At 52.3% G+C, this 13,499-nt stretch overlaps 1 protein-coding gene across 1 annotated transcript in view; it reads left to right on the forward strand.

The window, feature by feature from the left end:
• Positions 1 to 2,095: 2,095 nt before the first annotated feature.
• Positions 2,096 to 13,499, forward strand: part of DGAT2 (diacylglycerol O-acyltransferase 2) — a 20,686-nt gene continuing 9,282 nt past the window's right edge. Inside the window, exons 1-4 of the mRNA XM_027663552.1 lie at positions 2,096 to 2,213; positions 8,461 to 8,580; positions 9,370 to 9,477; positions 10,297 to 10,367. Coding sequence (XP_027519353.1) covers positions 2,174 to 2,213; positions 8,461 to 8,580; positions 9,370 to 9,477; positions 10,297 to 10,367 — 339 coding nt within the window. The 5' untranslated portion in view covers positions 2,096 to 2,173. The remainder of the gene's footprint in view (positions 2,214 to 8,460; positions 8,581 to 9,369; positions 9,478 to 10,296; positions 10,368 to 13,499) is intronic.

The raw sequence follows: 13,499 nt of genomic DNA on the forward strand, positions 1-13,499 counted from the left end.
CCCCCCCCCCCCGTGCCCTGGGCTGATCCCACAGCAGGGCAGGGGGGGGAATCTGCCCCTCTGCCCCTCAGGTGAGACCCCCCTGTAGAGCTGCTCCAGCCCTGGGAACAGCAGCACAAGGACCTGGAGCTGCTGGAGAGAGTCCAGAGGAGGCCCCAGAGATGTTGCCAGGGCTGGAGCCCCTCTGCTCTGGAGCCAGGCTGGGAGAGCTGGGGGGGTTCACCTGGAGAAGAGAAGGCTCCAGGGAGAGCTGAGAGCCCCTTGCAGGGCCTAAAGGGGCTCCAGGAGAGCTGGAGAGGGACTGGGGACAAGGCCTGGAGGGACAGGACACAGGGAATGGCTTCCCACTGCAGGAGGGCAGGGCTAGATGGGATATTGGGAAGGAATTCTTGGCTATGAGGGTGGGGAGGCCCTGGCACAGGTTGGCCAGAGAAGCTGTGGCTGCCCCTGGATCCCTGGGAGTGTCCAAGGCCAGACTGGATGGGGTTTGGAGCAACCTCAGAGAGTGGGAGGTGTCCCTGCCTGTGGCAGGGAGTGGGATTGGATGGGTTTAAATTCCCTTCCAGCCCAGACCAGTCTGTGATTCTGTGATCAGGATTCAGAGAATTTGCACCAAAATATATAAAAAGGTGCCTGTAGGTCAACAGAAAGATGATGGATCTGGAGAGAAGGTGATCCCAGCACACAGACTTTTCTCTCTCTGCCTCTCTCATGCTGTGACAACTCACCACTGTGATTTTCTGCAGGTTTTTATTCCAGTTACAATAAGAAGAGATGCCTCAGCCCTCTTTTGCTTGCAGATAATTTTATTTAGCTCTGCAGGGGACACAGGCAGGAGAACAATCCCCTTTCACTCAGCAGTACTGCAGAGGGGATTTATTTCTGTTCTGGGCTCCCTTTTGGAGGTCTCAGCCAAGACTTGTTGGGCAAGACCCTTTCTTTAGACAAGCTCTTGCAATTTTACGTTTTCATACAGATTTCAACAGGCCATTACAAGTGTTGGATCACAGTCCTGTGGCCAAATGGGGAGAGAACAAGTCCTGGTGCCAGTTTGACTCAAAAAGCTGGGGATGGGAACGCCTCGGGGGACTGAGAAAAAAAATAAACCACTCTTTCACCTCTGAGTGGCAGATTTAAGCTCACCACAGCAGAAAATATGACATGGGGGTTTTTTTGTGAAACTCGCTGGTAGGCACATCTCTCTGGGCCAAAAAGTAGATGTTGGAAAAAAGCTGCTGACTCGAGTGGGCACGATCCTGCTCCCACCCAAAAAACTAGTCAAAAGTTGAAGCATTTTTGGGGCTGCTTCAGTGGTTGTTGGTACCTGTCCTCCACGGGTGGGGAGCTCCATGTTCTCCTTGCTTTCCATAGGTTTTTTCCTTGAGGGATGTTAAAGTGCTTCTTAAATACAGATTATTCCATTTTGTGCAAATTGCAGAGGAGGAAAATGAAATTTGGGAAGGGGTGGCGGCCTGATCCTTTGTCCAGAGCTGTAGCAAAGTCCCCCCTTTACCAGCTGGGCTGGAAATGACCCTGTTATAAAGAATCTGGTTAAATCTCATGGGAGCTGGGACGGACCCATCTGATCTCAGAAATCTCTTGGCAAGTGCAGCTACATTAAAGCCTTGGTTCAAACCTAAATACCCCTTGTTTCTTAGGGATCCCTTGAGCATGTCGTTAGAAGGAATGAGGCTTGGTCAGGGGTTTGGGCACAGGGTGCCCAGAGAAGCTGTGGCTGCCCCATCCCTGGGAGTGTCCGAGGCCAGGCTGGAGCAACCTGGGCTAGTGGGAGGTGTCCCTGCCCATGGCAGGGAGTCGGAATAAGATGAGCTTTAGTGTCCCCTCCACCCCACACCGTTCTGTGATTCTCTGTGGCAGGGAATGACACGCTCTGCAGAGGGGATGGGGGAGCCGCCCTTACTTGTCCCCCCCGCTCCCAAATCCCCATCCCGCAGCATCCCCGGGGCCAAGGGCTTCGCTCCCACCCCTTCTCCCGGGCTGAAGGACGCGGGCGGTGCTGCCGGGCCCGCCCCTCCCCGCCCTCCTCCTCCTCCTCCTCCTCCTCCCCCCGGTATAAAGGGATGCGCCGCCGAGGTTTCCCCCGCTCAGGGAGCGGAGCCGGGGTCGCTTCTCCATCCCATGGCCGTGCCCGGGTCCTGACCGCCCCTCCGCCATGAAGACCATCATCGCCGCCTACTCCGGGGTGCTGCGAGGTACCGGGCTGGGCAGGAGGATGAGGAGGAGGAGGAGGAGGATGCTGCGGGGCGGGCGCGGCGTTCCCGCGGTCCAAGGGCTGCGCTGGGAGCGGCGCCGAAACCCCTTTGTGATGTGTCCCCCCCACACTCCCCTTACGATTTTGGCGACAGGAGCGGTTGTTTGAGGGGGAAGAGGAAGGGGAAGAGCGATGTGCAATGGCGGGGAGGCGGCTGCGGCTTTCCTGGGGTTTGAGGATTACAGGTCTCCGCGCAGGTTTTGTGTTTTAAGCGAGCTCGGAGGCTCGGGCTGAGCTCCGGGGGCTGCTGGAAAGGGCTCTGCTTGGTCCAAGAGAGTTTGCACCTTGGCAGAATGCGGGCTTGGGTCACTTGCTTATAAACGAGCCTTTCCCCCCCCCCCTTTCTGCGATGTTAGGAAGAGAAGTGTAGTAGCTTTATAAACGCTGCACGGCTGGTAAAACTCAGCCGCAGCCTTATTTTCGTAGAATCACGTAGGTTGGAGGAGGCCTCTTAAATTTATCGAATCCAACCGGTTTGTAATCCTGCGGTCCCACCCCTGCATCAACAGGAGAGGGGAAAGAAGCAACACGCTGCTATTCGCTGCTGCTTTACAACGGGGAGCTGAAGGCTCAATGTTCAGCGAGTGGTCGTGGGAAGAAGTCCCTCCGAGTTGGTTTTTACAGCTCTTGGTGCCGGTGAGGGACTCGCGAGAGCAGCGGGAAGGGTGTCAGCGGCTGACACCCATCGTGGGCAGAGCTCCTGCGGACACCCAGCGCTTCCCTGCGCGCTGGGACATGTTGGGTGAAGGCTTCGGAGGCAACGCGGGGAATCCCGAGGCACAGGCTCCCTTGCCGGCTTGTAGAGGCAGCTCGGAGGATCCTGCAGGAATAAACTCGGCGGGTCTGAGTGTTTTGCCGGGCAGAGCTCTGTGCCAGTCCTGCAGGGCTGCTTGTCTGCGGACAGAAGTCAGGGTTTGCAAACAGCGGGGGCTTTGCATGAGAATGCGCTCGGACAGCGATTTACCCTGAGATTTGGGCAGGGTCCTTGAGTGATCGCTGCGTTGTGAAAGGCTTTCAGCCCTCAAAAAGCACGCTGCTAATTCCTCCTGGGAGGAGGAGACCTGTGAAATGGCTCGTTGATTAAGCGAACCATTAGCAGAGCTGAAAGGACTTGGACCCGGCGAATTAACCTCTGAGCTCTTGTTTGTGCACCGAGCCCTGCGGGCAGAGCTGCTGGTGCCCGTGTCTGCCAGAAGGATCCTAGACATGGATCCGAAGGATCAGCTGAGAACCGACCGGAGAGAAAACCCGCTGTGTTTCCTGTGCTCATATCTGCTCCTCAAAATAACTTCTCCCGCTTACACAACTAGCAGAAGGCAAGAGATGCTTTTTTGAGCTGAGAGAGGGCACTTGAATTAGCAGCACCTGAGCTGTTAAATTGAGGGTTAACAGCGAGCCAAGCGCAGAGAATAAATAATTCAGGAGACCTATAAAATATGTAGGGCTGACCTGGGACCTCAGCGGCCACCTTGTTGGCACTGGTATGTCAATGATGGATCTGGGACACGTGCATTATTCAAAATGGAGTGTGGTTTAGGGACAGTGATTGGCCTCATCTCTAGATAATCCCGATTAGCGATGGAAAGCTGTCTTAACTCTCCTCAGGTCAGTTTGCCTCCGAGCTGCCTCGAGGGGGTCTTGCAGCGATGTTTGTGCTTTTTAACTTGTTTCTGCGCGTGTTTCTGCCCGGGGAGGCGGGAGGCGTTGCCTTGGCGACCGCAGCATCCACCCGCACAGCCCTTGCCGGGGCTGCAGCCTGGCCACGGGCAGCAAAGCACGGGACCAGCTTCAGAGCCTGGCTTTTCAAAGCAGAGCCCAGGTGCCTCGCAGAGGAGCCCTAACTCGATGGTTTTTGGGGCTGGTGATGTGGGACCCTGCAGATCAGAGACTGGCAGAGGTGCAGCAGTTTGTTTGTGAGGCCTCATGTCCTGCTGGCTCATGTTGGATAACTTCCCCACTACAGAGGATGTTTGGAACAAGCCCACCAGACATTTTTTCTCCCACATCCCTGAATATTTTTTCCAAGTATCTCACCTGTGTGACGGGCTGATTTAGGCAGGGTGAGTGTCTGAGTGGCTCATCCTGCCCTTCAATCCTACTGCTTCCCTGGCATGTGGCTTTGCCCCAGTGCCTGTGACTTTGGCTGAATTAAGTCTGATCCTGTTTAAAAACAAGCAAAAAGCCTCCAAATAAACAAATAACCCCTCAGCAAAATAAAGCAACGTTCAGGCATCTGCCTCTCTCTCTCCATCCCTGTGTGTACTCAGGGGAACTTTTTTGGATACCAACCCGGTATTGCAAAAATCAGAGCGGGTGTTGGACCAGTGCCCAGGTTGGGATGATGCTCTGACACACCTGGGTTGGGCAGGAGGGGTTGCTGTCTCCTCATGCTGCCCCACTTTGGCCACGGGCTGTCCAGGAGCTGTCTCCCTGTGTTTGGCAGAGCAGCAGGGAGGTCTCATCCCCCTCTCTCGAGGGGGCTGTCCTGTGCTGGTGTCTCTGCTGATCTTGCTCCATCCGTCAGAAGTTTGGGATGAGGAGGGTGGCTTTGCTAAGCTTTGCCTTGGAGTTAGTCTTAGGCTGCACCTGAGGTTTAACAGACCTCCCTTCTGCTCTGGGGTGGGGCATCCCGGGAGCTCCTGTTTTGGGGGCACAGCATCCCTGGGCTGCTCTGGGGTGTCTCCTCCTGGCACTGGTTGCTCCTGCTGAGCCCTTCCCTCAGTGCTCTGCTCACACCCATGAGCTGCAGCAGGAGGGTTCATCTGCTCCTATCCAGAGCTGTGAAGTCTTGCTGACTTCAGTCTAAAGGTACTGGCTGGTCTGGGGCAGCTGGGCTTCATGGTGATGTCCCTTTAACCCCCCCACAGCTGTGAGTGTGCAGGCTGAGGCCCAAGTTCAGTGCTGTGAGTAAATGTGGAACTAACCTGAGGTAAATGCCATACCAAGTTTGTTTGTTTGGTCTGGAGAATCCCAGCTCCTTCCTAATACAAATATTAGGATATAAATGTTGTCGTTGCATGTCCCTGTCAACGGTGCTGTTGATCTCCAGTTGTAGACACTCTTTCCTGCAGTTAACATGGGATTGTTGAGGAGCTTCCTGGGACAGGAGCAAACTGGTCTAAAGCCGTGCACAGGGCAGGATAACTACACCCTGCTCTGGTTACTTATTTTCCTAAGAAATTGTTCCCAGTCCTAGTGAATGTGCTTGTGCTTGGGGCATCTGAGTAAACCCAAGACACAGAAGAACTTGTGTTGCTCAAGGGGTTTTACAGGTGTCCCCCTTGTAGCAGCTTGCTGTGTGGACTCTGCTCTAGCATGGGAGGCTGGGTCCTCCTGAGCGTCCTGCTCTTGGTGTATTTATCTTACCTAGCTTTGTAATGCCTCCAGTTTCAGCCACAAATCTGTGGCTCAAAATGTCCATTTGCACTTTTTGCTTTGACAGATTTAACTTGGTTTTCCTCTAAATAATCTGTGTGATGCAGTTTAATTCCTGGCCAAGAATTAACATGCTAATTGTCTGGAAAAGGTGGCAGATGAAGCTTGGCTTTTAACAAGTGTTCAGTGTATTTTTAACTTGTCTGTAACACTTGTGCTTCCCCTCAGTTAATTTCTTCAGCTGCATTTTAATGAAGTGCTGTGAACTGGGGTTTTTCTGGTGCCCAGGTGTGAAGTCCTGTTTAATTCCAGCCCTGGGGTCCTGGATTCTGCTGGGGTTTTAATGTGTGAAGGGTGTTTGGTGTGGGCCCTCAAAAGGAGGGGTTTTCTCTGAGTGCCCAGAACACAATTGTCAGTGTTGGGTCACTCTGCTGGAGCTGAGTGCCAAAAAACCCTCATGTGTCTGATGACTTGTCCAAGCTCTTCTGCTCTGTCACCAGCCTGGTTCTCCAGAGCAGGCAGAGTCTCTCCAAAAATGCCTCCTGGCTCCTGCAGCTGGAGGGGAAAGGAGGCAAGGCGTGGGTGGAGGGTTGAATACACAAAATGTCGAGTCTGCCCTGATGTGCACAAGGCTCAGGACTGGCTGGGAAGGGCAGCTCAGCCCTGCCTTCTGTAACTGCCCACTGATGCCCTGGGTTCACCTGGGTGTGCAGGTTTGGTGCACAGGTACACACTTGCAGGTGACTCTGCCCATCCCCACGGTCCTTTTCATTGCCATTGGACTAATCATCCTTAACTGGGAATTAAATGTTGGTATTAATCAGCCCATGGTAACTATGGGCTTTCCTGTGGGGGATCTTGTTCCCTGGGAAGGATGTCTTTGCTTTCAGCAAATAACTGACCCAGGACACCACTTGTCCAAGGGCAGGTGCTCAGAGCTTTCTGCCAGAGCAGCTCCCTGTGTCCAGAGGAGCTGACACAAAAAGCAAACAGGCTGACAGGTTGACTTGTGCTACCCAATACTGTCTGTTTGCAGGGCTGGCAATGCCTACGATGTGTTAAAGCATCCAGAGAATGCTGCAGTCCAGATTCTCATCTGGAGGGGTAAACAGTTGTTCCCTTTGGGAAGAGGAGAGGGATTGAGCTGATCCAAGGCTGCAGTGTTGGGTTTACCAAGCCAAAGATGTTTTGGTGGCGTGAGTGCAGGTGTTGGAAGGATCTAATTACACGGGGCTGGGCTTTTATTGTGGGTCACAAGTCATCTCTCAGACTTCTGGCTTATTTTGAGGACACAGACATATGGCTGGTGACACCACTACTGCTACAAGCTCCTTTTAAACTTGTATCTGGTTGTCCTCAGGCTTAATACTGCACTATGTTACCTTGTAAAGAACTGTTCTAGCTCTGCCTCATCCTGGATTAGTGCTGCAGGTCTCAGTTTGTGGTGATATGATCTATCCTTGCCTACATCTTGGTCTGCTTGGAGCAGTTAATGGCCAAGCCATTACCAGGGTTGTTCATTCAACAGGGACTAAGCAGAGCCAAGGGTCTGAGCTGGGTGGGCTGGCTCTGGATTTAGGCTGCAGCCTCTGCTGTGGCTTCCCAGGGATGGGGCATCTGCCCCCTCTCTGGGGAACCTGTGCCAGTGTTTCACCACCCTCCTTATCTAATCTAAATCAACCCTTGTTCCTGTGAAACAGATGCTTCACTATTTAAAGGATGTGTCAGTGAAAATTTCTTTGTAGGAATGACCAAAAATCCTCTACCTGCTTTTATCTGGAGAAGGAGCTGGTGTCAGTCACTTCAGTTGGACTGAGTGTGAGCACTGGCTGTGGCATCACCATTGGCAGGGTCGTGTCAGCAAGGACTGAACCCATTCAGTGTAACAGCTTCTTTCATGTTCCTTCTAATAACAGGCTGACCCTTAAACAGAAAATGAAGTATGTAAATAAACCTGGTTGGAGCTTGATTTGCATTTTAGCCAGCCACTGTAGTGCTTTTAAAATAAAGAAATGAAGTGAAGGAAAACCCACTTGCAAGTGCTTCTTTCTGCAGGCTGTTGAGCATATTGGCAAAAACCAGTGGGTGGTTCCTCATATAGAAAGCAAGTCTTTCACTTCAGTTTTTTGGTTTTCTCCCCCCTTGAATACCTTGAGCTTCTCCAGCCGTGGCTTTCAGCTCCTTCCTTCCCCATGTACTGCTCTAGGGGCACTGTGATAGTTCTCCTGCCCCCTGGAGCTGTGGATCCTCGGCGTGGTGGGTCGAGGTGTTGCTCAGCCATCTCCTGAGCTGTGCTGGAGCACAGAGCTTTCCTGGAGCAGCACATGAGAGCTGTGAAACAGTGCTGCTGAAGGTGGGTGGCACGGCTCAGCCCCACAGTCTGGTGCCTGCCTGTGGTTGGAGGCAGCTGCTCTTTGTCTCCACCGAGCTCATGGGTTCTGCTCTTATCACACACCACTTCCAGGAACTCGCAGCCTGAGGTGAGGGTGTGTTAGGGACATGTGTTAACATCCTCTGTGCTTTTGTGGCCAAGTGAAGAGAGCTGTGCTCAGGTGGGAGCTGATGTTACCCATTAATCCCCTCCAGTGTTCCCAAAAGAGCTGGATGTGTGCAGAGGGCAACCTTTCCCCTGCCAGCATGGGAAGTCTTAATCTCTTGCTTTAAAAGCAGATTGCACATTGATCAAAGACCTCCTATTTTATGAGCTGGACTTGATGATCCTTCGTTGTATGACTCTATCTGAAAGGAAAACATTGTTCCCTTTGCTCAGTGTGCACATGTAACATTATTTCTTTAATTTTTTTCCTCCTCAGGCACAGGATCGAACATTCTTTCTGCTCTGCAGGATTTGTTCTGGCTGTCGAAATCCAAAGTAGAGAAACAGCTCCAGATCATCTCTGTGCTGCAATGGGTTCTGACTTTCCTTATCATGGGTAAGTAATACCTTTTGGCCCAAGGCAAAGCTATTTTTGCTTTAATTCTGGAAGAATTTTAGGGCAAGAATGTTAACTGTTACATTAATTCCTGGATGTGCACTGCAGCGAGGGGTGTGTGGATATTGTAAGCCACAGCTACATACTGGGATATTTTTGGCAACAAATGACTTTACCTGGCTCTAGAAAGTCATAGGAGCTGTGGAAAGACCGACTGATGTTCAGCTCATGTCTGTGTCTACCCTGCAAATCAGACTGGAGCAATTGGAAATCTCTTGCCTGGGTCACTCCTGGGAATATCCACAGAGATTTCTTAGAAGCAACTGGTAACTGATGCAAGTGACTGCAACAGGAGAGCCTTCCTTTGGCTTGGTCTCCTTCCAGGAGGCACCAGAGCTGGGCAAGGGGTGTTTGTGTTAGACCAGAACAGACTGTTTGTCTCTGGGCTATGTGGAACCTCAGCCTGCTCTGCTCCACTGTGCTGTTGATAATTAAACTGGAGAAGGACGCTCAGTGCAGGCATCAAATCTTGTTCTTGGCTGGTGAAGCAGTTGCCCTACCTGGAAATAAGACAGAGAGAGACCTGGAGACACCCTGGAGGAAAGGCTGAGGTTCTCCAGAGCTCTAGAGGAAGCTGACTCTAAGGAGTTTTTAGCTAAGTCCAGTTCAATTGAGGATTAGTGACATCGGACTGAGACTGCAGCACAGAGGGGTCAAAAGGCAAGGGGTGTAAATGGAGACCCAAACCTGATGCAACCTTGTTTTCTTGTCTTTCCTGGACCCCTGCAGGTATTGCTTGCACTTTAATCCTCATGTACATCCTGTGCACAGATTGCTGGGCCATTGCTGTTCTGTATTTAGCCTGGCTGGTGTTTGACTGGAATACACCAAAGAAAGGTAAATATTGCAGAACAGATCCTTGCTGTTTAAGTGCACGTATTTAGACAAAGAAGAACTTCCTTGTAATGGGTGACTTCCCTTCTTAGTGGGACTGAGTGTTCAGTGGCTGAATCACTGACCAAAAGCATTTAAATGTCAGCCCTTGGCATGAGCAGTTTTACTGATGCTGATTACATTCACTAATGTCGTGCCACTGCTGGCTTTTAGCAATGTATTTGTAAGGCTCAGGTTCTTTCTGCAGGTCAGAAAGATGTACATAAAGATTCCAGACCTTGCTGTACTCTCCAGCTCCTGCAAGGGTCAGGTTATGATGTGGCTGTTGAGATGTGGCTCCTCTACAGAGTCAATGCTGCTGCAAATTAAGCAGAAGACTTTATTTCAGGAAAAAAGCCTTGTAGAAACCAGGTCTGGGAAGCAGCAGTGGCAACAAGCTTTCATAGCAACTCCCTTTAAAGCCAGATTAGCACAGTTCTCCATTGCTTCCAGATGACTGAGATCATCCAGGATCTTGGCCTTTCCCAAAGGATGAGTCTGAGTGTTTCTAGTTTGAATTGTCTGTTGCCCAAGAACAACTGACTACCAAGCCAAGTTCTACCCTGACTTTGCAGTCAGGCCTTAATGAGCTGGAAGGACCCTGAATTCCAGAGCATGGATGGTTCCTCCTGATCTCAGTGGAAGGTGCAGGTGTCCCACTCGAGGAATGAAAGTGTTGGTTCCTCTGGTGGGACAGCAAACCCTCTGGAGTCCTCTGGGCTTTTTCATGGGCAACTGTGTGGAAAGAGCTTTAAAAACATGGTGGTTTTTTTTTCTCTTCAGGGGGAAGAAGATCCCAGTGGGTGAGAAGCTGGGCTATATGGAGGTACTTCAGGGATTATTTTCCAATAAGAGTAAGTAGCAGTTTAACTCTGCACATTGGGACTTCACTGTTTTAGTGTCCTGCTGCACCTGCACTAGTCCATGTGTGGCACTGAGCTGCCAGCAGGACGTGGCTCAGTGACTGTCACACTGCTGCCTGTGGCAGCTGGGGTTGGACAGTCTGCAGTGCATCACCAGGGATGGCAGCAGGGGTGGCAGAAGCTGCTGCTCCTGATGCTCATACCAGACTCTCTGAGGCAATCTGGTCTGGAGCAGAGAGAGCAGGCTCCCTGTTCACCTCTCCAGCTTCTGCAGATGCTGGCACAGGTTGCCCAGAGAAGCTGTGGCTGCCCCTGGATCCCTGGAAGTGTCCAAGGCCAGGTTGGACAGGGCTTGGAGCAAACTGGGCTAGTGGAAGGTGGCCCTGCCTGTGGCAGGAGGTGGGAATGAGATCTTTCATGTCCCTTCCAACCCAAACCATTCTGGGGTTCACTTTTGTGCTGCAGCAGAGTCCTGTGTTGTGTCTGACCCTAACTCTGTTCCACTTGTAATCTGGCTCAGTTTTGGTCTCTTTTCCAGTTACACTGCTTCCCTGGGATGTAGGATGTATTTATACATTTTATACATATATATATATATATATATATAATAGCTGGGAGGCCTCAGCCCTTCCCAGGGAGCATTGAGATCAGCTCCCAAGTCTCTTTGCTTTGGGGGAGGGGGTTTCCAGCAGTGGGAAGAGCTGCAGTTCTCCAGCCTGTACCTTGCTCACCACATGCCTGTGTTTTTCCTGCTGGTTCAGGTATGTTCAGACAGAGGACAGGGCTGCTCTGGGACTGCAGGATTGGCTGAAGGGCTTGGAAGGGAGCAGATTGGGCTGGGAGAGAACTGGATCCCTTTGGAAGGGCACACAGCTGAAAGGACTATTATGTAAGACTGCTGGCAAGGTTTATTCAGCCTGAGTGTGAGGGAGGGACCTTGCCATGGCTTCTGAGCTACCTAGCCCCAGGATAGTCCAGCCTCAGAAAGGAACAGGGAATCCAATTCCAGCAGGATGCCAAAGCAGCTTACACTGGATTTCTCCTTTGCAAAGTCACTTGAACTCTCAGGGTGCCTGAACGTGCTGCTGGTGAACAAACCTCTTGTTGTACTCTCAGAAACATGGAATCATTTGGGTTGGAAGAGACCTCTAAGAGCAAGTCCAACCATTAATCCAGGGCTGCCAAGTCCACCATGAAACTTGCTGTTGTTAACAGGTAATTCTTGGCAAGCGTACGTGGAAAATTCACTTTGCCTGCACAGCCTGGGTCTCCTGGCTGAGGGAGAGCTGAGTGTGCTCTGCTGCTGGAGAAGATGGTCTCAAATGTGTCTCCTAGCACCAAGGCCTCAGTGCTGCAGAAATCCCTGCTGAGGAATAAAACAGGCTTGGTTTTCCTTAGGACTCGATTCCACAGGGTCACTGGTAGGGCTGGTCCGTTGTTTCCCCATTCCTTTGGTGGTGTGTTTGTCCCTGTCTTCATGGAAACGTGCTCTGCACAAGCCCTGCAGGTCAGAGCCACTGTGGGTGTTACAGGTTTGTCAAACAGCTGTGCTGGTTAAGTAGGTTTGGAGATGAGATGGGGCAGATAAACCGAACTTCCCTGCTGGTTTTTAGGTAAATTCCTGCTGGTCCTCGCAGTCCATCTGTGAGCACCCCTTGTGGCTGTCATTCCTTTGTCACTGAGGGGTGGAGTGGAGCAAGGTTTATGCAGAGGGCAGGACATGAGGGCTGGCAGCTGGGGGTGGCTCCTGCCCCTGCTCTGGGGGCACTGCTGGTGGCTGCGGGGCTGTCCAAAGCTGCTGCAGGAATCATAGGGCAGAGTTTGGGTTGGAAAGGGCCTTAAAGAGCATCTTGTTCCAACCTTGTGCCATGGGCAGGGACACCTTCCACTAGCCCAGGTTGCTCCAAGCCCTGTCCAACCTGGCCTTGGACACTTCCAGGGATGGGGCAGCTTCTCTGGGCAGCCTGTGCCAGGGCCTCCCCACCCTCCCAGGGAAGGGTTTCTTCCTCCTTGTCTTGCTGTGTCAGAGCAGCTGTGTGGGAATCAGGCTCTGCTCTGCTGTTTGTGCTGACTAGGCTGCTCTCACCTGAGTCTGAGACACCAGCAGGACTCTTGTACCTGTACCTGGAGATACCAGGCCATGTTTTGTAACACCAGGTGGGTTGGGAAAGCAGCCTGGATCTGGCTCAGTTACTCAGCACGAGCAGTGGTTGGCCATGTTCTCTGGGGCTCCAGGCAGCTGCTCTGACAGCAGTAAGCTATTTTGGGGCACTGGAGGCTTAGGTTTGTCTGCTGCTTAGTGGCTGGGCTTGCAAATACTGCTGTAAGCCGAGCGGTGCAGGAGGAGCTAAGGAAGGTTCCAGGGAGCTATCCTGGAGCTGAGGGTGAAGGCCAAGCTCTGCAGGTGTGAGTGGTGCTCGGCTGGAGCAGCCAGGTCCCAGCAGCCTCTCCAGCACATCCTGCTGGTGTGAGGATGCCATGCTGGGGGTGCCCCCATCTAAAGGTCTTTTTTGGGTAAAAGAAGCCACCTGGGGGTGTGAGCACAGCTGCTGCTTATCAGCAGCACTTCAGATGGCAGGGCTGCTGCAGACCTTTGGCTCCCTTTGTCAGGCTGTGAGTGCTTCAGGTGTGTGCAGGGAGACCTGCTCACTGAGGTGGGAGAGCAGGCAGCTGGCCAGAGCAGGAATTGCTGCAGAAAGTGTGGGTTTTTTCCCCCTCAGTGTTTGTCTGTACTCTGTGGCTTGGCTGGCTTCGTGGCAAAGCTCCTCCTCAGTTGTTGTACACGAGTTACAGGATGGAGATGGAAGGGTTTGGTAGCTGTGTCCTAACCTGGGCTCGTGGAAGGTGTCCCTGCCCATGGCAGGGGGTTGGAACGAGATGAGCTTTAAGGTCCCTTCCAAGCCAGTGCAGTCTGGGATTCTGTGTGATGCAGTTTATAATACTGGGAGCCTGGAAGGGTCTTCAGGTCCTGGCCTGCCCTGCTGGGAAGGTGAGATAATTCATTCCAGAGCACTGCTGGGTGTGATGCAGCCAGTTGCAGTTGTTGGGCTGTTTTGCAAGCTCAGTGCTCACTAGAGCTGCTGCTTGGATGCTGCAGGGTGGGCTCTGGTTCTCTGCAGGCTC

Source organism: Corapipo altera, unplaced genomic scaffold (genome assembly GCF_003945725.1).
Source record: "Corapipo altera isolate COAL_440 unplaced genomic scaffold, ASM394572v1 165, whole genome shotgun sequence".
NCBI lineage: Eukaryota > Metazoa > Chordata > Aves > Passeriformes > Pipridae > Corapipo > Corapipo altera.